Genomic DNA, 23,157 nt, shown 5'->3' on the forward strand with positions numbered 1-23,157 from the left:
TAGAGATTTCCCTTTTATACATATTGCAACAAGTTTTCCATAAAACATTCATCTGAAATAAATTAAAAAGTCCTTTTGCCATTGCCTCCAAACATAAAAAGGAGCCTGTGCCCTAGCCCCAGCCCAGGCCACCCATGTCCCTGATTGTCCATGGAAGAAAGTTAAGGATTGAGGGGCCCAAAGCCTGAGACGGGAGGCCCAGATCCCTCCTCTGAAGTATCCAACAAGAAAGGTGAGGTGACAGCATGGGCCTGGGAGATGGCCGCCAATTCCTTGAGAAACTCAGGGAAAATGACTGCACAGTAGACAGCATTCTTGACTCGAAGAGCCTCACCTTGGCGCTCAGGGGCCCCGCCCCGGGGGGCTAGAACTGGAGTTGAAGCCCCAGGGGAGCCCCCACCTAGGCCAAGTCCTGCTCCGTCTCGCCCAGGCTGAAGGACCAATTGTGCCGCCTGCCGGGCCCTGGTTGGACTGTGTGCATGCCGCAGGAGTAACTCCCCCAAGGATGGCCTCCGGCTCTTCACTGGGAATAAACAGGGGTATCATGAAGGTATTGGGATCAGGGAACAACATCCTTGGTCTGGGAAAGGAGATTCCCCCACCCCCTAGGTTCTTGGACTTCTTCACTAGGGTTCTGAAGAAATGGAAAAAAGAACAAAATGGACCAGAAATGAACCTCAGGTACCATTTCCTGTCCTGTCCCTAAAGATGACTCTGAGGACTAGCCTGGGGAAGGGTTCCTTCTCACTCTAACACCAAAATGCTGCCTGCCCAGGTTTTTTCCCTCTATCCAGCCTCCCCACCCAGCCAACCATCATCCTCAGTTTTAACCAGTCAACACTTCAGCCACTTCATTCTAAGCCAAGATCCCTTCCTTCTCCATGCCCCCTCACCCTGATAAATTCTCCTCTTTCCAGTCACTATTCTAAGTGACCAAGCTATTCTCCTCAGTCTATAACATGTCCTTACTTCATGCTTTCCATCACCCTTCAGAACTAGAAGCAACCACTTCCATCTTCCCCGCCTATCTATAACACCTGACCCACATCCTCTGCTTCTTCAATACCCACAGGGGCTACATATGCAATAGTTCATTGCTATTTCACTTCTGTCACACTCGTTTGTCCCTCCAAGATCTGCTCTCCTGTACCACCACTCCACCATTCAGCACTCCCTGTCCTATTACCACCAAAGCCTCCCTCCCACTGGTTGCAGCCAGACAACTTCAAGTCCACTTAGCCTGAGCCATTTAAAACATTGTCCTCTCTCCTCTAATTTTCTGCCTAGATTCCTGGGTCTGGATCCATATCCACTACCTAGACTCTAGCTTCTAGATCATGATAACGGTTCCCATTCCCTACAGCTAATATTAGCTACAGAGATGCTATACAGATCTATTAAACCCAGCATTCAGAGCCCTTCACAACCAGGCTCACACTCCAATCTCTTCTCAAATTCTCCACACCCCAACTAGCTTGTACATTCACACCTACCTTCTTGGAAGGCACTTTTCATGCTTCCATAGTTCCCTCTCCCTAAATTCTGGTCTATTTTTTTCATCCACCCTGGCTTAATTGTACTATCCTCACCTCTCTGGGAAACCTCACTGCCTTCCACTGACTTCCTATTTTGCCCTTATCTCAACATACTTCAATAATTTCTTTCTATGTTTTCTACCTCATACACTATTCTGTGAGCTTAAGGGCTTGGACTGTGTCTTATCTTCCCTTATGTCACTGGCCCCTCCACAGTGGCCCCAGTGCCAGAACTGTAGAAGCAAAAAATACTCCCAGTACTAGACCATGAGCAAATCATGCAAGGAACCTCTGGCTGGGTCTTCACAACTGTGCAATAACCCCTGTGGTACTCTCTTCCCAACCCACACATTTTTTTCCTTAAGCCTCCATTTCACCTCTGCTCTAATATATACTCTCAGCATATCATTTTGCCTCCTATTTTGATTAGCAAATAAAGGATGTCATGAAATTCTAACTTTCCCCTCCACACTTGACAACTCCATTGGCACACATGTCATTTCCTCCTTGCTCTCTTTTGCCTCAAAGGAAGAAAAAACAAAACGCCTTTTCCTGTCCAAAGTTAATCCTTTTCTGGTGCTCTAGATCCCATTACTTTCACCACCTCCAGGTCCTTGCTCTCTCTGTTACTACATTCCTCTCCAGATTTTATGTTCTTTGAAGGCAGGAATCACATCTTGTACTGCCCTGAATCCCCCGTATCAAAGACACTGCCCAGCACATATGGCAAGTGCTCAGATACTTGTTAAATGAAAGATCTTTCACAGCTATACTTAATTCTTCCTTCTTCCTTATACTCCCAACCACTCACCAAATTCTGCCAATATTTCCTTTCCATTTCTACCCCATCAATGCTTCCTTTCTATTTCCACTATTCTAATTCAAGCCTTTCTGGTAACATTTGCATTATGACAGAAGCCTCCTGACTACTCTTTCTGACTCCCTTTCTCCCTAGCTCTAATTCACCTGAACTAAAATACTCATCTCTCCACTTAAAGATTGAAGAACCTCCAGTGGTTTCTCAATGCCTAAAATATCACAACTTCTACCCAGCCCAACTTCTACTCTGAGAACCTTCTGTTCTGGCCAAATCTCTCCAGTTTAGCCACCAACTGTTCCCCCACCTTTTAAATCCCCTGCTCCAACCAAATAGTCCAGGATGTCTCCTGACAAAAGAATAAAGACCTCCCACTCTTTTGTCTACCTAAGTCCTACCCTTCTCTCAAGGACCATGTTAAATGCCATGTCCTTTACAAACTGTAACAATATCTCAACCTAGAGACTACTCTGTTCCCTTGCCTTCCCATAAATCCTAGAGCATTTTTTGCTGGTGACTGCTGATTTGGCTCTTAATAGACAGAATTATGTTCTACAAATATTAAGACTCAATTTTCTACAACTTTCCTAGCACAAAGTTTCAACCTTAATAAGAGCTCAAATAACCTGGGCTAATAAACTATCTAGGGAGGGTGGGCAGGGGGGTGGTGGTGGTGGGATAGGCCTCACCTAGGGGATCGGAGCGGCGGGGGGCAGGTCCTGCTGCAGTGCCCTCAGCCCAGTCCAACTTGCCACGGGCAATGAGGTACTTCTTGGCTTTGGAGAGCAGTGCTGGGAAGTCCTCCTGGGAGGCTGCAAAGCTCTCAATCTTATTCTTCACAGAGCCCAGCACCTATGAAGCACAACTCCATGACATTTCTGGGTGGCTCTAGTCTGACACAGTCCTTTCTAGTCCCACTGGGCCTGTTCCCAGCCCACCCAGGGTCACTCCAGCTGCGGGCCTGGCCCACCATGGAGCCTGGACGCACCCATGCATGCATGCATCGCACACCTGCAGCAGGGACTTGACACTGGGCTGGAAGACCATGTTGGTGTTGAGCAGGAAAGAGCGGAGCAGGGGCTGGGGGTGACAGGCCAGCTGGGCCACCAGCCCCGTCAGCAGGAAGTTGACATAGACGGAGTTCTGCAGCATGTTCTCAAGTTTGGCAAAGAGCACAGCCATGAAGGGGCCTGGGAGGGATGGGCACAAGGATACAAGGCCTGAACACAATGCACATCGCACGCATTCCTCCCAAAAACAAGAGACCCCTCCCACACTAGATGAAAATTATTTAGGTATGTTTAAATATCCCATGACTAGCAATTCTGAAGGAAATAAGATGGCAGACACCATATGGACCCTGAAGAGTCCAGATGCCAGCTTTACACACACTCAAGCTGAAGAGCCAGATCTTAGGTAGGCTCTGGTGTTACAGAGGTCTGGTTTCAAATTTCAGCTTAACCCTTTACTAGTTATGTTATTGGATAAATCAAAACTTTCCAAGCTTTAGTTTCCTACTTGGTAAAATAAGAAAATATACCTACCTTATAAGGTGATGAAGAAGATCAAAGTGATATCAATATAAAACATTTAGCCTAATATCTAGCAAATTTTAAGTGTTCAATTATAACCATAAGCTACATATTTCTCACTTTTTTAAAAAACTTCATCCAAGAGGCACAACAGAAGAACAAATAGGCAGAGAAAGTGATTAAGACCAAAAAGAAGAATTAGGTTTCACATAAGACATAGAAGAACACTAAAGCTGGTCTGAAAGAAAAAGAAAGTGTTACAAAGACAAAGAAAGTGACTATGTGAGCCAGTTTTCAGGGGAGAAATCTTTTTGGGAGGCCAGAGAAGACATAGCTCTGTCTTTCAGAATCTGGGAACCAAGAAGACGGAATAGAATATACAGTAAAAGGATCACTTAGGGGCAAAGAAAACTGATTCAGAACAGACTCTTAAGATAACAGAAGGGATTAATTAGCATTACCTACTGGGAGAACTGGCTTCAATTAAGCCAGATCGCCAGATCACCAGCACTAGGACTCTAGAACCACCAGTGCTGATCAGGGGAAAGGGAGTGTATCTAAAAACTGTACTACAAATTGAGGCAGATGAGAATGATGAAGGGCAAGAGGCAGTGAATTCTGAAAAAGATCCTAAAACATCGTGAACTCCAGCTCCACACGACTAGTGTTGGCTTCAAAACAACTCTAGTTTAACAAGGTCCTAAGATACTCCCTAACTTTGTCTTTCTATTCCTCTCATTTCCTGGGAGTTTCTGGCAAGAGACAATTCTAAAAGCTCAGATAAGTTTATAAAGAAGAAAAACGACAGGAGCTGCAATTAATACTTCAAGACTGTGGCAAAACCTGCACATTACCTCCTAGTGGTATTAAGCAGGAAGGAGCAGATCAGAGACTAGATAAACATTAAGATGTATTTTCCATAGTCTGCAAGAAGAGGCAGTTGGCATTACTCAAGAGCAGAAGCCTTGGCACTGTGCCAGCAGGATGCCCAGCACATCCCAGGCACAGTCAGGACATGAACTGATCAAAGCATGACAACTTGACTACAAACTGAAAGGTGGGTGATTGCCTTGGTCAACTTAAATCTGCCATGTACCCAGAGATGATAATCCTAGTGAAAAGCTACCACTTGCTGAGTTCTCACAATGTCCCAGCATTGTAGTAAGTGATTTCTAAGCACCAATGGCAGAAATGGGATACTAACTCAAGTTATGCCTAATCCAAATACTGCAGTCTTAGCCTTAGCCTCTACACTGCTTCCCAGAGGTATGTTTTTGGGTTTTTTTTGGTTTTCCTGGAATGGGGTGTAGAATGAGGATTAGAGCCAGAAGAGGGCTAGGCTGGCCAACAAAGAGGACTTGGCCCAACCATTCAGATTGGGTCTAGCTCCAGGGACATTCCTGAAAGTCCAAAATAACTCAGCTGAAAAGCTTGAGGTCAAGCTCTATCATTTGCCCTCAAAGAGGTATTTCACCCTACTACTAACCAAACCATAATTCTCTAAATAGTCTTACTGGGAGTCATGCCAACCAAGAAGGTACAAGGAGAGTGGACAGGAAAAACTTGAAATTGCGTCTTCCTTTGAAGAGGTAGGAAGGAAGCTGAGTAGAGGGGAAAGCACCAGAAGAGTTGACACTGGGCCATAGGAGAGCTGACAGAAGACTCAACACCCAGACAGATAAACTGGTGGGAACAGCATGGAACAGAGGGTTTACAGGTGCTTCTCATACGGAATAGCACCTATATCTTCCAAACGGTTCAGAAATACTTGTTGTGAGTCACCAAACACAGACTATCCTAATCACAAATCCCAAGACATGGCCAGACTAGGGGAACAGGAGGAACATGCACATAAGACATACAAGGCTCAGATCTAAGTCAATACTCAAACCAGCACAAGCATGAAAGACATATAGACAGACACAGGGACACAGTATGACATGAAATGTATCTGGAAGTGACCCAAGCAGAATGGATGAGGGGTTAGGCAAGTACACAGAAATGACATGGCCAAAAAGTCTCAGAAACCAGCACAAACATGTTGAGAACATGCAAAGAGTACACAAAGGAGAAGGCCTAGGCTAAGTTGCTTACCAGTGAAGGGCTGGCTTGGCAGCTGGTTGAGAGTCCGCAAAGGGCTGCTGAGGAAGGGGCCAGGGGGCTCAGGGGGACAGGTGAAGCTCTCGTAGGCCTCCTCCTCCTCAAGAGGTAGTGGAGGCTCTAAGGCAGACTCTGAGCCAGCTCCCCCATTGCTCAATGCCACCTCCAGCTCCCGGAGCTCCTGCCCAAAGCCTTCTAGTCCTGCCATACCCTCAGAGATGCCCTCTAGTAGTTCCCCAGCTCCCTCCTGTGGCACCAGACGAACCTTCTTGGCACCCTCATGCCATGGTCCTGGTACCCCATTGAGCTGGGGAGGGGGCAGGTGGCCAGGGCCCTCCCCTGTAACTCCAGCCAGCCCCCTACTCCCCAGCTCTTCCTCCTCTCCTTGCCCCACATTGTTCCTGTCCTCCTCAGGCAGCAGGCTGCGTTTCTTAGTCCGGGAGCCAAAAGGACTGGGCTCGGGAGGGGGCCGCTCGCCATCATAGGGGGCAGACCAGGTACGGCAGGCTCGGACACAGCGGTCCACACCACGGCGCGCCTCACGCAGATACTCCAGGTAATTGTCTTCCAGCTCACCAGGCTCCTCTGCAGGACTAGGCCGTCGGCCAGGGCTGGAAGCTGGGGATGCAGCAAGACCTGGTGAGCGAGGGGCTGGGCCCGGGGACTCAGAGCCACCCAGGCTCTGCTGCCGCAGAAAGAGAGCCAGACGAGATGGTGTGGAGGGCCGGGTTACTGTCACCACAGAAGAGGAGTCAACACTTGGGCTTCCAGGGCCTACAGAGGAAAAAAATATAAGAGGAATCAAGGAGACAAAGGTCCAGAAGGAGAGAGAAGATAACTAGGGAGACTAAGAGGGAAGGTAATGGGGAGGTAGAAATATGGAACCTGTTTAGACAGCTGATTCTCCAACCTCCAGATTAACCTTATCCTCATCCACCACCCCCTCTCACCACCACCACCACCAAAGAAACAATGGAAACAGGAAGAGTAGAGGACTAGAGTGAAGAAGAGGAACAGCTCTGCCCAGAAGTCCCACTCTAAATTTCTTTGATAAAGTTAAGGATCCTCCCTGCAAGACCCTAATCAACCTCCCCAAAGACAGAATGCCATTCATGGCCACCTTCCTCCCCTCACCCTAGCCCCACCTTCTTACTAGGCTCCCCCAGAACCCAGGCCATACCCGTGATGTCCTCCCTTCTCCCTGTCTCTCTGCTAGGCCCACCTCGTGCCCATGAGGCATGCTCTGGACGAGGTGGGCTGGGGGCACGGTGACGACAACAGCGTGGGATTAGGGAGAGAAACTTGTCAGCTGCTCGTCCATATAGGTCCACATCACGCACAGCTGGCTTCTGGCTCAGCATCACGTGATTACATGGAACAAGATACCTGGGAAAGACAGCAGAAAAGCGACACACGGTGAATCAGGAAGAAAGAAAGGGCCCGGGCAAACATCAGGCCAACAGAACTATATAGCTAAGCCAGGCTCCATGTGGATCCTCATGAGCAACCCAAATACTACCCATCACCCCAGCAATTCACAAGGCCCTGACAGTTCCAAGTCAGCCATCCCTCAGCCCTGCCCCCACAGGTACCTGAGAACCAGCTGCAGCAGTACATCCTCACAGCTGAGGTTCAGAAGGGTCCTGAAGAGACTCAGAGAGACCATGCAGAGCTGGGCAAGTGGGGGAGAAAGGAGGGAGTCACTATAAGAGCGCTCAGTCCTCCAAGCTGTTCAACAAATAGGAACCCCACCCCTGACCTCAGCCCCAGGCCAAACCCACTCCTAGAGGAAGACATGTGCACCAGGTCTGGTCATTCAAGTATTAACTAGATGATCATATGACCTTTTGGGCAAGACTTCACTACTCACAGATAGGAATGAACCGTGTGTCAGACCTAATGGATTTCTATCGACCGTACATATATCAGCACACTCTCTGGCTATATATACCTGTCAGCGGAGACTCTAGCAATACTTGAATGAACACCCATGAAAAGAGACACTAAGAAATACTGTGAGTGGATGAATGACTAACATGAGACAACAGCAACATGATAATTAAGTGAATACCTGTTAGCAGGCACTGTAGTAACAAAACAAAGTAACTGAATGTCTACCAACAAGAAACCAGAGGGAACCTGGAAGAATCCCAACTGGGAAGTGGGTGGGGCTGTGAACACGGAGTCTGAGTCACCTCTCTAATACCAGTATGTCTCTCAGAAGGTAGGATAAAGAAAAGCTCAAGGGCAGCTAACAGGAAAAGGAAAAAGGAGGTGGCTTCAGGGCAGGGGAAACCATTTGTTTTAGAAAAGGAAGAAGGGAAGTTCATCTCTGGCTAGGCAAAGAGAACAGACACATGTAAGCTCTCCCTCACTCCTCTAAATCCTTCATAGCACTTTCTCTATACTTCCCTTATGGCAAGTATATCAGACACCTTGAGCTCCCTGAAGACAACTAATGGGTCTTAGTCTAGGGTACTACCGGCATAGTCTGGATGTTTATTATTTGGTAAATGACTGTGGGAGAATTAAAAGTCAACCACCTAAGTAGAATACAGATAAAATAGCAGTGCACATTTTGAACAGCATTGATGTTCAGGAGGCTATCTTAAATGACCACTTTAACTAGCAATGAAAACACTGACTCACTGAAAAGTAGTATGGTAGGTAGAAAAGTATTCATATCCCAAAGATGTTCATATCCTAATCTCCAGAACCTGTAAATATTTTACCTTATGTGGCAGAAAGGACTTTGCAGATGTGATTAAGATTATGGAATTTGGGATGAAGAGATTATCCTATATTATTCAGGTGGGCCCAATCAAATCACATGATTCCTTAAAAGCATAGACCCTTTTCCAGCTGGGTCAAAAAGAAGGAAGAGAAATTTAAAGCATCAGAGGGATTCAAACCATCATTGCTAGCTTCAAAGATAAAAGAAGGGGACCAAGAGCCAAGGAATCTGGTTGCACTAGAAGCTTGGAATGGTCTTCAGCTGACAGCAAGAAAAGAGAGGTATCAGCCCCACAAATGCAAGGAAATTAATTCTCTCAATAACACAAATAAGCAAGAAAACAGATCCTCCCTGAGAGCCTCCAGAAAGGAACAGAGTCCCCCCAGCACTTTGATTTTATCCTGGTGAGATCCATGTCAGACACATGACCTACATAACTATAAGATAATAAATCTGTTTTAAGCCACTAAGTTTGATAATTTTTATGACAGCAATAGGAAACTAAATACATTAAGTGAATACAGAATAATTCATTTCAAGGCACAAAAGACAGGCTATATGTAAGTTACAAAGTCAAGCCAAAGAATCAAGCTTGAAAGGACCAGACAGTGGGAAGAAAAGCATCTGCATGTTTAATGTGGGCATCCTGACACTGGAAGAGATCTGGTTCCTTTAAGAACCAGAAACCAAGAAGAAACACCCAAGAACACAAAAGGCTCCTAAGACCAGGGGATCAAATGGGAGGGAGACTAATAGAAATAGGTACTAAGGACTAAAGATAATGAGGGAGAATCAAAACAGTTAGGATGAGATTAAGATGAAAGGAAGATGAATAGAGCCAACACAAGGGGAAAAAAAAAAAATCAAGCTCAAGAAGAAAATCAACTGCCTATACATGAACAGGACAATCCATAAGGCCAAACATATAAGACCATGGTCTAACTTTAGCATAATGAGAAATAAAACTTGTTGATATCTTTGTAAAATTAAAGCTTTGAAAACTATTCCCTCTTGGTTTATACCAATAAATCTTAACCTAAGGCATGTATTATAATTACTTTTTGGAACATTTTAAAAATGCACATGCCCTGAGCAAAGATTATAATTCAAGAGATCTAAGGTAGAGCTTAGAATTTATTGTTGTATTAACAGTTGCTATCATGTTCAAAGCTCCACAAATGATTCTGAAGTATATACCTGGTTTTGAAACACTGATCTAATCAGAGCCAGTCTGGATTATCTCTTCTATATCCTCATTTAGCTATTCAGAAACTGCACCTATCCAAAACACAGCTATCCAGGAACCTCAATGACCTAGAACCCTACTACCAGGTACATCAATTATCTAGAAGTTTTCTAGATATCAAAAAACTAGTGACCAAAGAACTTCTGTTTTAAAAACAAGGATCCAAGGAACTTCAACTATTTGTAATAAAGGAAGGAAATAAAAATGGTTCCAGAGCCAAAATAAATGCCATAAAGTCCATGGCTAAACTAATGCTTTATTCTCCTAGAAAGCCTTCAGCTCTTTATCACTTGGAAACTATTCACTCCCATTTCATATACATTTCTATTGATTAATATCCAAACTACTTACTGTGGTCTGTCAGGCCAAGCATGATCTGAATCTTATCTACCTCTCTACTTCCATCTCATTCCCTTCTCCCCCTTGCTCACTACACCACCAGTCACACGGGCCTTTCATTTCCTCAAGTACATTCAGCTCTTCCCCCATTTGATGTCCCTTGCATGCTGCTCTCTCTGTCTAAAATGTTCTTCCCCTTGAACTTCTTCACAACTTGTATGTCTCAGCTCAATGTCACCTCCTCAAAAAGGTCTTCCTTGACCACTTTTTATTTTCTAACTATGTTTTTTTCATAACACTGACCACAATTTGTAATTATTTTATTAATGTCTTCACTTGCCTACCTTCTCTATAGAGTGAGCTCCATAAAGTCAGCAACAAAGTCTACCTTGCTTATCAGTATATCCTCAGCACTAGCAAACAATACGGCACATAGTAAACATTCAATAAAAATGTTTAGGAGGAAGGAATGTAAATAGGTGAGTGGATGAGTGCCCCAAGTTATGGTTCAGATGCAGTAAATCCAAAGGAGAAAGAAAGTAAGCCTATCAGTAGCCACTGGATCACCTATCCAAGTGGACACAAAATCTAAAGTGATCTCAAGTCACCCATAGCAGTCCACAGTGTGATAAACGGCTGAAATGAACCTCAGGCCAATGCTACATCACAAACACAGCATAGTGGCAAAACCTACAGTCATGAGGAACAGCCAAAGTTAGACAGAAAGGTAACTGTGTTCTAGATTCATGTATTATAAAAGAAGGGGAGTAGATTAAAATCTGTACCCAAAATGGTTAAAAATTTAATGCTAGAAAGTAAATGCCACCTAATTTTGAAGTGATTTCTGGAGACAAAGGTCAAAGAAGGGTAGAAACATCCTTCTGGAACAAACGTCAGAGAGAGAAGATGGCTCACCCAGGTAAGCCAAGACAGAGGTAAGGGCCATACCCGGGAGTTGCTGCCAATACGGGCAACGAGGGTGTCAAGGATGGTGTGGGTGTCATGCCGGTGTAACAACAGGAATCGCAGGAAGGTACGGAGCAAGGCAGGCTCTGAGATACTCCGTAGGAAAAGTTCCAGATAGGCAGTACTGGCGATCATCTCCTCCACAGAGGTCTGGACGAAGGGAAGGGAAAGTTCGGAAATTTAGGGCTTCCCTGCACATACACTGAGTCATTTTCCCAGGGTTCTAAGGAGGAATTAGGAGCAGACAGGGAAAAAGGGAGCAGTTACCCCACCCACTGCCTCCCACATTGGTCCTGGCACTGAGGTTACCACCCTGCAGCCTCGCCCCTAATCTGCCTTGCCACCCATGACTCTCACCTTGTGCAGGGCAGGGCCCATGACAGGCACCAGGAACCCATTATGGATATAATCAACCAGCTGCTTCTGCACCAGGGGGTGAGCCACCTGTAGGAGTGCAAGAAAGAAGGGGGAGCACTATAAAAAGACCACTGTCTGGAAGGGAGTAGAATGGTGCAATACGGGTAGGTATCCTACCCCCAAGATGGCAGAACAGTAGAACTCTAGGGAATGCACCCCCATGGCCCTTGGTCCTAGAATGACCAAGGGACAGACCTCCTGGGAATTCCAGTCCTACCTGAATGACTGCATTGCAGAACTCTAAGGAACTCATGAAGAGTGCAAGGGCTGGCACTCCCAGCCAGTCTTCCCGTCGCAGACAGTGCCAATCATCTCCTGGAACCTCAATCTTTCGAGGCAGCGAGGAGTACAGGGCACTAAGACCTGTGGCCAGCACCTAGGAAAGGTTACCAAAGGCTCAGACAATATAAAAAGTGGGACAGAGAAGCTATTAATCCAGAGTTTTGATGGGAATAGGGGTATGGGCTATTACCAAAGCAGGTATTTAACTACCCGATGTGCCAAAACCTAACCTACTAATATTGGCCCACAGAGAGCCTTAGTACCCACCCTAATCATCTAAGCCCATGTGTCAACCCCACTCCAACTCCAAGGGGGTGCTTTCAAATCCAGGAAGTACTGGATTGGTACTGCCCTGGTAAATAGCCTCTCCACATCTCCTGGATAGGAAGGTGCTATCCTGTGTCTATATGCCATACCATACCCCCCATGCCAGGGGGTGCTAACCGGGCAGAAGTAAGAGTGATCCGCGATGTAGCGGCCCACTGTGGGGCTCCCAGCTGACAGAGCCATGAGCAGAAGTAGGGCATCACGGGCCTGCTGGCCCAGGGTGCCCTCTCGATGGACGAAAGGGACAAGGCGAGAAAAGAGGAGAAGACGGGGAGCAGCTCCAGGCTCAGGTGGTGGCTGCAGGAAGAACTCGAGCAATGAAGGTTCCCGGGCCACACACACACACAGCTGGCTGAGAAGCAGCACCAGGCCTTCATCCAGTGCTGGGCTACTGGGCACAGGACGGCCACAGGCATCTAGTAGGGTAAGCAGAGCTTCACGAACTGGACCATGCCTCAACAGTGGCTGGCGAGCTTCGCTCACTAGCATCTCAAATAGTTTCAGTTGCTCAGCCCGCCGTTCCTCGACCCCATCCCCAAGCTCATCCCACTGTAGCTGCCACGCCAACAAACGAGTCAGCAGATCCTCGCGCAGAGCAAACTCCAATAGGGGCCCTGGGCCTGTGGGGGCTGAGGCAACTGCACGATCCTCTGCCAGCAGTGTCAACATCTGGTAAGTGTGGTTGCGCACAGCACTGAGATCATCTGCACCCCCAGGAGCTGCCCGAGGGCCCTGCCGCTCCAGGATTCGTACCACCTAAGGGAAAAAGACAGAAGATACAAGGAATCTAAGTTGATAAGGTGACTAAATGGGATGGTGATAATACAGGTTAGGAGGACTCAGGTGGCCAGCAGACTGGGCTCTCTGGCAGACATTCTCCTACCTGGGACCAATGATTCTTGAAGACCATGAGGCAGGTCTCAGGATCAGCGGTGACAGGGGTCTGCAGACTGGCCCCTTGAGATACACGGTGCCCAGGGCCCCGGGAGGCCAGTCTGCTCAGCCAGTTCATCCTCTCCATGAGGCAGGCTGGGCAGGGCCAGCAGCCAGAGAGCTACACTCTGAGGATTTGCCAGCTGGAGGCTTTCTCCACCTGTGTCTCCAGTCTGCTTCATCCGGTCTGTAGGAGCCAGGAGCTGGTCATGGAGCCAGAGGTTACACCAGGCTGGATGGCAAGCCCAGAAGTCACTGTCCAGTCCAGACTTGCAAATCTAATTCAAAAAGAGAGAATGGAAGAGATAAACAGAAGCTCACTTCTCTCCATTCCCTAGCAGGAAGAATTCAGAACTTTCACTCTGCTAAAAACTTCACGTATGCACACACACACACATACACACACACACATACACACACAGTCAGCACCTGACATGTCTCAAATGTTTAGACATGAAACAGAACCCATGATTTCTGCCACCAAACCTGTTATTCCCCCAACCTTCTCCATCTCAATAAATGATACCAACATTCACCTACATGCTCAGGCCAAAAACCTGGGCATCATCCTTGTTTCTTCTTTTCCTTACTTCCAATAGCCAGTTCATTCACAAACCCTATCATCTCTACGCCCAAAACATGTCTCACTATTGCAATAGCTTCCAATATGGTCTCCATGCTTCCACTCTTGCATCCCTGAGCATTTATTCTCCACACAACAACCACAGTGATATTTTTTAAAACTAAATTATATTATCTCTCCTCTGTTGAATACCCTCCAATAATTTTCTATCACACTAGTATTAATAATAATCTAAAATTCTTACCTGGGCCTTTAGGAGCCTAAATAATCTAATTTGTATAACCTCCTACCATTCTCCTCCTCCCTCATACTTTAGTCACAGAGGCCTTCTTGAATACTTTTTGATCCCTCTGCCTTGAATGTTCCCCTGCTCTCACATTGCTCTCATTACTCAGTTTTTTTTCAAACACCATCTTCTCAGAGAGGCTTTAACAATTCTATCTAAATAGCACATCTTCCCACCTTACTCTATAGCTTCCTAACCCTTTCTTCTTAGCAGTTTTCACTATCTAAAATTATATATTGGTTTATTCATTTGTCTATCTTCCCAACTAAAAGGTAAGCTCTTTGAGGGCAGGGTTTGTCTGTCTTATTTACTACTCCTCCCATGCTAGAGCAGTACCTAGGGACTCAGTAAGTATTTACTGAATGTATGAATGCTTAAGTGAGTAAATGAAAGTAAGAATGAACAAACACAATCCTGATCTGACTCCAGCCTTCTGGGATGACTGAGGAAGAAATTTATTTCTTCCTATCACATGTCCCTCCCTAGAAACCTACCCAGTATCCTCTGGGAGATGGGCAAATAGACCCTTAAGTGACTCAATATGCTTAAGAGGTAGAATTCAGAGCCAATCAAAAGAGTAGAGCTATTTTCATTCTACCAAAGAACACATGGACACATTCCCATATACACATACAGTACCTACTCCTGTCAGATGCATTCAAAACTCACTCCCAGGGATATGATAAGACACCCTTACAAGAGAAAGGATAATAGCACCAGAAGAGCTGGCTCTTGGCCCAGGCCATGACCCAAAGTTTCTTCACCATCATAGCCATTACCCCCTTATCAGTACTGTCCTTTAAAAGCATAAAACCTTGAGAGGAAAGGTGTGGTTTCATTGTCCTTCCTCTTTATATACTCAACAAAGGCTAAAGGAACCCAGAGACCTGGCACAAGCCCCACATTTTACCCTAAAGTTATGTTAACCAACATCCCCTTTCATTTAGATACTCTCTCTCACAATTATCAGCTCATAACTAAAAGCAGGTAGCAACTATGCTTAAGGAAGCCTTCTGTAGGATGGGTGACAGTCTTATTAAAGGGGGCTGGGGTAGTCCTAAAGAGCAGGCAAGGCTTTCTCATTTAATAATTCAATGTACATCATCCATATTGACAAAGTACTGGGCACTATGTTAAGTAACCCTGGAAATTCAAAGAAGGATAAAAACAGTTGAGGAAGCATAAACATAAACTCCAACAAATACTGTAAATAGAGGTATTTATGAAAGTGTCATGGGGGCATGAAGGAAAGGAACTAACTCTGCCTAGGGCACTGTAAAAGGATTCCAAAGAGGTAATATCTTTGGAATAGATAGATCTTTGGTAGATCTTTAATGAGATACCAGTTACACAGAGAGCAGAGGAAAAGGCTTTCTTCATATTAAAAACAGTATAAACAAAAATATGGCACTGTGAAAGAACATGACAAATTTAAAGAACAGTTGCAAATTCAGTGTGGCTTAATCACAGACTATTCAGAGACACGAGGTCTGATATTGAGTTGAAGAGTAAATACAGGTGAAGGTTATAAACATCACTGAGTATCATGCTAAAGAGTTTGGGTTTTATCTAGCGACACCCTGGAGACAAAGGTTTTGAAACAAGGAAATGACAAAATCAGATTTGCCATTAAAAATATGTTGGATAGTAGTACAAGGTGAAGCACAGAGAGACAGATGGCAGCGGACAATTTATAAGAAGCTGTTTCAATAATTCATATTAAAAAGTAATGGCATGAACTAAGGTAGTAAGAGCAATATTAGAAAAGATAAATCTGAAATTCACCTCTATCTTAACATGTTCCATGTAATACTGAAATTATTTACATCTGTAATGTCTCTGCCAATAAATAGCAAGTGCCTTGACAAAAGAAGACCTATTCATTCTTCTTTGAAATCCCAGTGCCAACATAGTACCTCTACTCAAAAATCCTATGGAACTGAATGCTGAATTAATAACAATTATAGCAGCTAACATATACTGAGCACTTATTACATGCCAGACTCCCTTCTAAGAACTATTAATACATGAAGTAGCTCATTGAAACCTCATAAAACCCTACAAGTATTATTATCCACATTTTATACATGAGGAAATCAAAGCCCAGAGAGGTTAAATAAATTGCCCAACCTGAGCCAGCTGGTTAAGTGAAAGGCTGGAATGCAAATTTAAATCTAGAGGCAGAAAATCTGCCTCTAGATTTAAATTAATCACAAAGTAAAAGTAACAAGACTTGGCAAATGAATGGGTATGAAAGAAGACCATAATGGGAAGTATAGGAGACTCAGTAAAACATAATGCCATTAACAGACTACAAACACTTAACTCAGGGAATTGTGTTTTAGAAAAGAAGATGAGTATAGTTTTGGACATGTTAAGTTTTGCAACACCTATAGGATATTCTTAATGTCCAGAAAGCAAGCAAAAATATCATATTTGAGCTCAAGAGTGAAATCAAGAGTAGAAATATAAATGCAATAGTTACCTTTGCTCATAGGTACCATGAAGCTATGGAAGTAGATAGAATTATCTAAGAGATCAGCAGATCATAAAAGGAGTTAAGAGTAAAATCCAGGGGAAAACCAGGATTTAAGAAAGCAAAGGAGGAGGAGTCTTTAAGGAAGACTGTGAAAGTAGCCAGAAAGGAAAAGAGAAATCCAAGAAATAACGATGATTTAGATATCAAAGAAAGGAAGTTTCAAGAAACTGAAGGTTGCCCGCAGTGTATAGCTCTATAGAAAGTTCAAGTAGAATGAAGACTGAAAATGGTCCAATGGTTTCAGCAATCAAGTTTTTGATAAACTTAAGAAAGCAGTTAGTTAAAGAATAAATATAATTCAAAGAAGTGTAAGACACACTTTCAGAAAGTCAGAGATATAAGAAAGGATAAAACAAGGCAATAGTTTAAAGAAGCTGGAAAGCTGGGATAGTGGGAGTCAAGAGAAAGAGTTATTATTATTTGTTTTTATTTTGTTTTAGGATGGGGAGCCTCAAGGATGTTTGTCAAGTGAGAAAAGAAGTCTGAAGAAAGTGGCACATTATAAATAAATAAGATAGGGATAACTGACAGAAAAATCAGGTATCATCGGAGAAAAAGAGGTATACCACTTTCTCTTAGAAAGCAGGAAAACAAAAAAAAGAAAGAAAAAAAAAAGAAAGCAGGAAAACAGCAATAAACAAAGGATGGATACCACTTCAGGTAAATCTGAAAGTGAAGAAAGAGGGAAACTGACATCTATCACCACTCCCACCCCACCTTCCCTTCCTCACTTACTCAGGTGAGTGGAGGTAGGGGAAAAAGAAGGAGTGAGAAGGCAGTAGAGCCCAGAATGGATGTTCAGTCTTTCACACATGGTTTCCTATAAACTATCAAACACAATCCCAGGGACTAGCAGCTATTAGCAGCACAGATGCTGTGGAAAAAGCACTTGTCCATCTGCCTAACTACTTACAGTCCCAAGTAGGCATGGAAAGGCCAACAGTCGAGAAAAGTGGTAAGAACTGTCCCCTGTTATTAGTCCCTCTTACTGTTATCAGCCCCAGGAAACTGCACCATCCCTTGTCGGTTTCTTTAAACCTTGCCCATACCTTTGTAAATATAGTCCCTTTATTAAACTCTTCTCAAACCCAGCTTGAGCCATCTACAAACTGCAAGGAGTCTGACTGATAAAAGAGTATTATTGTTTACAGAACACTTTTCTCAATCATATCCCATTTGAAGACTGAAAACAAATAGAGACTCTATGGTCAAAGAAGAATAATACAAAATAGTAGGTAAAACTTGAGCTTTGGAGTACCTCAGAGGTTTGAATCTCAGTCTATCATTTTCCACTTGTGTGACCTTAAACAAATCACTTAAAACATCTGAGCCACAGTTTCTTCATCTATAAATTTCTGATGAAATAAATATTGCTAGTTTTAAGAATAAAGATAATAACCTATGTAGCACTCTAGGCATAAAGCAGGTCCTCTATAAATTACATGTTCCTTTCCTCCTTCCCTCTGCTGATACTGTTTGACCCAGGTACCCATATCTCTGATTGAGAGAAGAGATATAAACTGCTCGGATGTGTCTATCCTCCCTATCTCACATACATACCTCAGTGAGCTGAAGAAAGTCCAAGCATACAGTCTCAGCAAATGAAGGCTTTAAGATATCTAAAACTAAACTGCCTCCAGCTTCTGCAACTCAATTCCAAACAATAACAAACTGCCTCCACCTTTCAATACACCTGGGGTGCCCATTACTGCCCTACTGCTTGACCAACAAAGGGCACTGCTCATAGACCCAAGGAAAACTGGCCTCTAGAACCTTTTCTCACCATCCCCCCAATCCCTTTTCAAAGACCTCAAAGAGAAGGGCCACACTGGAATCAGCACCTCAAAACTCAAAAGCCAACACTTAATCTGGGCCCTGCTCACATACTCCAAAAACATAAAAGAAGGCCATAGCTTAGTGTTCCTGCCATCTACTTAGACTTTCTGAAAAGTTCAGAACAAGACAAAGAAGGTAGAATCACTACCCTTTTATGGTGCCCTTTCCTCCTATAGCAAAGTTCAAAAAAAAGTAGACCCTTTCTCTTCCCAGATTTACCTTCAGGCTCAGTCACAAGGAAAAAAGAGGAAGAAGGAGCTAATCTCTCAAACTCACAAATGGCCAAGGTCAGGCACTTACCTTAGGGTCTAGAATACAGCCTTACAGACACACACACCAAGGTATTGTCAACCAACCTCAGAACAACAGACACAGGACAGGAAGTGCCTCAGCCTCACTTATGAACCTTTGCCCTGGGAGAGGCAAAGAGAAGGAGGGAGGTGGGGGCAGAGATATATCTGCAACAACACCTACATCAGACAGGAAGAAACCAAAACGACCTTCCAAGAACAGGTCAGTAAAGTCCTGAGGTTTATCTCTCCTTACAATGGCCCTTCTTAGGCAAGAAAACTGATGGTATGGATGAGCTGTTACCCTAAATATGAAAGTAGAAAGACCTGATTAAAACCTGATAGGGATACAAAAGGAAAAAAAAAAAAAAACCACCACCTAATAGGAGCCTACCAATCTAGAGCTTAGCTTACACATATCTTCCCTGGGTTTCCATCCCTCAGACAAAAGGGATATCAGGGTATAGTTCCAACTCACTCCCACCCTTCCCCCCATTACTACCTCTGCTTCTTCCAGAGATCTCCTTCTCTGACTCCAGTGAGCCCTTAAAATTCACAAAGTGAACCTCTAGCACACAGTGACTCCCCTTTACAACAGTGAATCCTCATGTCACACAGAGTTATCTCTACCCCTGTTGTGTGAGGGTGACAAAGAAGATGTCAAAGAGGAGGTAAAACTGAACCAGATCCTAAAGGATAAGGAAAGTTCACTGTGCAGAGAAGAAAAGGCATTCTTAGCAGAGGAAGCAGCTACTACAGAGATTTCAAGGCTCAAAAAAGTAACATGTTTTTAGGGAACTGTGAACAATTTATTGAAGCTAGAACACAAAGTAGGGAGAGGCAGGAGATGAGGCTGGGGAGGTGAGTTGAGGCCAAATGATGCCCTATTAAGGAATTTGGAAGTTGTCCTACGGGACATAAAGAGCCAAAAGTTTTCAAGCAGAGTTCCATGATCAGATTTGTATTTTCAGAAAGATCATTCTAGGGATAGACTAGAAAAGAGCAAGTTTTAAGATAAGACACTGTTAAAAAATAAATCAGAAGAGATGAGGAGGAGCTAAACTGAAGCTTTGACAGTGAAGATGTGGCAACGGAGATAAAGAGAAGAGAGATAATACAGAAGGAAACGTTTTAAGATTTTAGTGACTGATTGAATGCAGGGGGGTGAAGGAGCAGAAAGAATGAAAGCTAACACTGAAATCCTTGCCTGGAAAGAGATGGAGAATATGGGTACAAAAGCACACTGTCGGGGTAAAGACAATGAGTTCTGTTTTTGATGTATTAATTTTGAGATACCTGTGGAGATATACAGTAGATCAATGGGTATATATGTTTGGAACATAGGAGGAAACTGAAATTAGATCCAGAAAAGTAATCACCTCATTATATTTTTCTATTAATATTTCACATTCTCTCCCTAAACTGAAATTATCTTTTCATGTGTCTATCACTCTCAACCAGACTGAATATTCCTTGAGACCTCAGGGCCATGTTTTATTTATCTTGTTATCCCATAAAATGTGAGCTTAACAAGGGCAGACTATATGCTCAATAACTATTTGCTGAATGAATAAATGAATGAATATATGAATAAATTAATTTGCTCTCCCAGCACTTAACAAAGTGCCTGACACGCAACAGATATGGAATAAATGGTTAGCACAGCCTCCTAAACACGTTTCTACCTCTACATCCTCATCTTCATCTGTTTCACCCACTCAGACCTACCACTCAGCTACATGTCATTAATCAAAATCCATTACAGGTAAGGCACTACTATTTCAACAAAGAGTTTGGCAAACAACAGCAAAGAATAAGCTTACCAAATCCAGTGCTTTCTCCAATATAACGAAGAATATGGACAGTCCCTAAGAACCTTCTGACATTTGACTTGATTCATCCTATCACTATCATGATGTAATCCACTATCAGGATGTGATCCAAGTATTAGGTGTAACTGTTTCCATGTTATTGCCATAGTATAAAACATAACCCTCATCCCTATGTCACCCTCTAAGTCCCTCAGTCTCTTTTAAAAATCAACCAATTACAAATCATAAAAAAATATTCCTACATCACTTTTACTCTCTGTTTCAAATCTTCTTTCCCCAAGTCACTCTCACTCTCAGGGAACCAAATTTTGGGTCCAGCTTTGCCATTTTATCCCTATGTGACCTCTGGCTTCTGAATTGGATTCCTCATCTATAAAATGAGAATTCCTGTTTTTGCCTACAAGATATCTGTGTAAATCCAGTAACACCTGAAATTGCTATGTAGAGCATGAATGCTGTTCAGATGTCAGAAATTATACAGAATTACTGTACAAATGTATGCTTCCTCAACCTAATACAACAGCCACACCATCACCACTCTAAATTTCTGGAGTTCATTAGCCAGTAGAAATAATTTTTTTAATTTAAAAATTAAAATAGGTTGTCACCTTTTATTTTGGAAAATAATACCATTTTTTAAAAACCCACTATCTACTCTCACCATTATTTCATCAGTGAAAGAATACTTCAACACCAAAAGAATAGGAATGATACTCTCAGAATAAATTTATCTTCAAGAAAAATTCACTAGGCTGTCTTTATTTCTCTCCTTCCACCTTGGATGGATGAAAACTTTATCATGGACCAGGTTCTTGGCTGTGTTTAGGAACCACTACTCTAAACTCTGAATTATACATGTAGATCCTATAGGGTTCTGACTGTCTGGCAGGCTGCCAAAGGTTCCACCAGTATGAAGACTTGTTTGGCCTCCAGAGAGAAGCAATGAAAACATACCACAGGATACAATAGTTGGTTCTGAGGATGAGTTTCTGGAATAGAATGGATAATGAGGCTGCCTAATTCTCAGGGAATGGTCTGGATAAGAAAGGCCTAACTCTTCCTGAGTTTAGAAAGAGTCAAGATGTCTCAGCTCTACAGTGTGAACATGGCCATTACCACTGAGTACCAATCTAACTTTCCAGAAATTTCAAAATTTTCATGTGCATATGAGTTGGTGGGGAGAAGGGGATATGTACAATGCCAATAAAGTGAACCCAATTACAGGATGTGGAGGGAGGGATGATTGCGAAGGGATAGGAAAAAACTTTGAGGATGAGCAGAAATGCTCAGTATCTTGAGAGTGATGCTTTCATCAAACATGTACATTTTAAATATGAACAGTTTACTGTACATAAATTTACCTCAATGAAGTAGTTTTTCAAAAAAACTTAACTATGAGAAAAAGAGAGTAAGGCCATCTTGGTGGGAGCCAAAATATAGTGCTGTTATGTGACTAATCATGTGACCTCCATGAAAGTAGAATTAGCAACTGAAAGTGGTCAATCCAATCAAAGACCCACAGTTCAGCACAGGTAAGTAGCAGCAGTGGAGGAAGGTTGTCCAGAAGCAGATGGAGAGAAAACAAAAATAAGGAGTCATAGCCAAAAACCTTCATGAGAGGGCCCACCTTCAAGTATGCAGTCCAAAGGAGGAACTCGAAGGAACTGGGGTTCCAGTGATTACTCTGAAGACTGTGCGTCAAATACGATTTTCATCACCGTAGCTATTATACTATCGCCCATGAAGTCTTCACTGTTTTGTACTACAAAATATGTGGAGTTCACACGAGCAAGGGAGTCAAGCGCACAACACTTCCAGCCAAGCTGCCCTGCTTAGTCTAAAACTACTACACTAGGCAGGACAGGCCAATGAAGGAGGCCTCAGAACCAACCTCTCACCCTTATCCAAGTCTAACAATCCTCATTCCCTACTCTCATGCCCTGCCTTCAGCTCTCTCACCAACTCGTCATCGCCCCGCAGGTTCTCGCCTTCGCCTTTACTCTTCCCCTCCTCACACAGACCTTAACCCCTCAGTCTGGTCGTAGGGGTGTCCCTCACCCCTGCCCTCGGTAGCCCCAGTCCCTTAGTACACCGTGTTCAGGAGTCCCTTCAACTTGGCCCCTCAGAAGGCATCCTGGCCCCTCATATAACCAGCCCCGTACTTGTCCACTCACCTCTAGGCTCTCATCCTGCTCCGCTACCTTAGACACTCACAACCTGCCCCTCACCACCTGCCAGCCCCTCACCCTGCTCCCTCACAACAAGTCACCAAACCCAATGCCGTCATTTCCCAGTCCCTCATCCCGCCATGCGCCTCTCCGGCCCTCTGGCCATGAGTACCGTTCACTCACAGAACGCCGACCCTGGCCAGGCCCGGTCGTAGCAGCGCTGCTAGGTGAGTTCAGGCCGCCGCCATCGCTCCTCAGGCGCCCCAGCCGCGCCCCGCCCCGCGCCACACGCAGCCCGCACCCCAGCGCACCACACGTAACCGCCCAGCGACGCACGACTAGGCAATGGCGTACCAGCTCATTGGTTGGGCCTGGCCAAAACTGGAGCGTCGACG

General features: G+C 44.1%; 1 protein-coding gene across 4 annotated transcripts; it reads right to left on the minus strand.

Moving 5' to 3' along the window:
- FHIP1B (FHF complex subunit HOOK interacting protein 1B) lies at window positions 1–23,069 on the minus strand. Of its 4 annotated transcripts, none has more exons than XM_045557341.1 (12): window positions 22,935–23,069; window positions 13,179–13,506; window positions 12,413–13,051; window positions 11,904–12,062; window positions 11,627–11,713; window positions 11,252–11,419; window positions 7,577–7,656; window positions 7,207–7,370; window positions 5,979–6,758; window positions 3,364–3,542; window positions 3,042–3,204; window positions 1–523 (listed from the first exon to the last, which is right to left on the minus strand). In XM_045557341.1, the coding sequence occupies exons 2-12, from the start codon at window positions 13,314–13,316 to the stop codon at window positions 162–164; spliced, it is 2,919 nt and encodes a 972-aa protein (XP_045413297.1). In that variant the 5' UTR covers window positions 13,317–13,506; window positions 22,935–23,069; the 3' UTR covers window positions 1–161. The 4 variants fall into 4 exon arrangements, with proteins under 4 accessions (XP_045413297.1, XP_045413296.1, XP_045413298.1 ...); XM_045557340.1 differs by having other exon boundaries at window positions 7,165–7,370; XM_045557342.1 differs by having other exon boundaries at window positions 432–634; window positions 7,165–7,370.
- Window positions 23,070–23,157: the final 88 nt, after the last annotated feature.

This window comes from Lemur catta, chromosome 7 (assembly GCF_020740605.2).
Source record: "Lemur catta isolate mLemCat1 chromosome 7, mLemCat1.pri, whole genome shotgun sequence".
NCBI lineage: Eukaryota > Metazoa > Chordata > Mammalia > Primates > Lemuridae > Lemur > Lemur catta.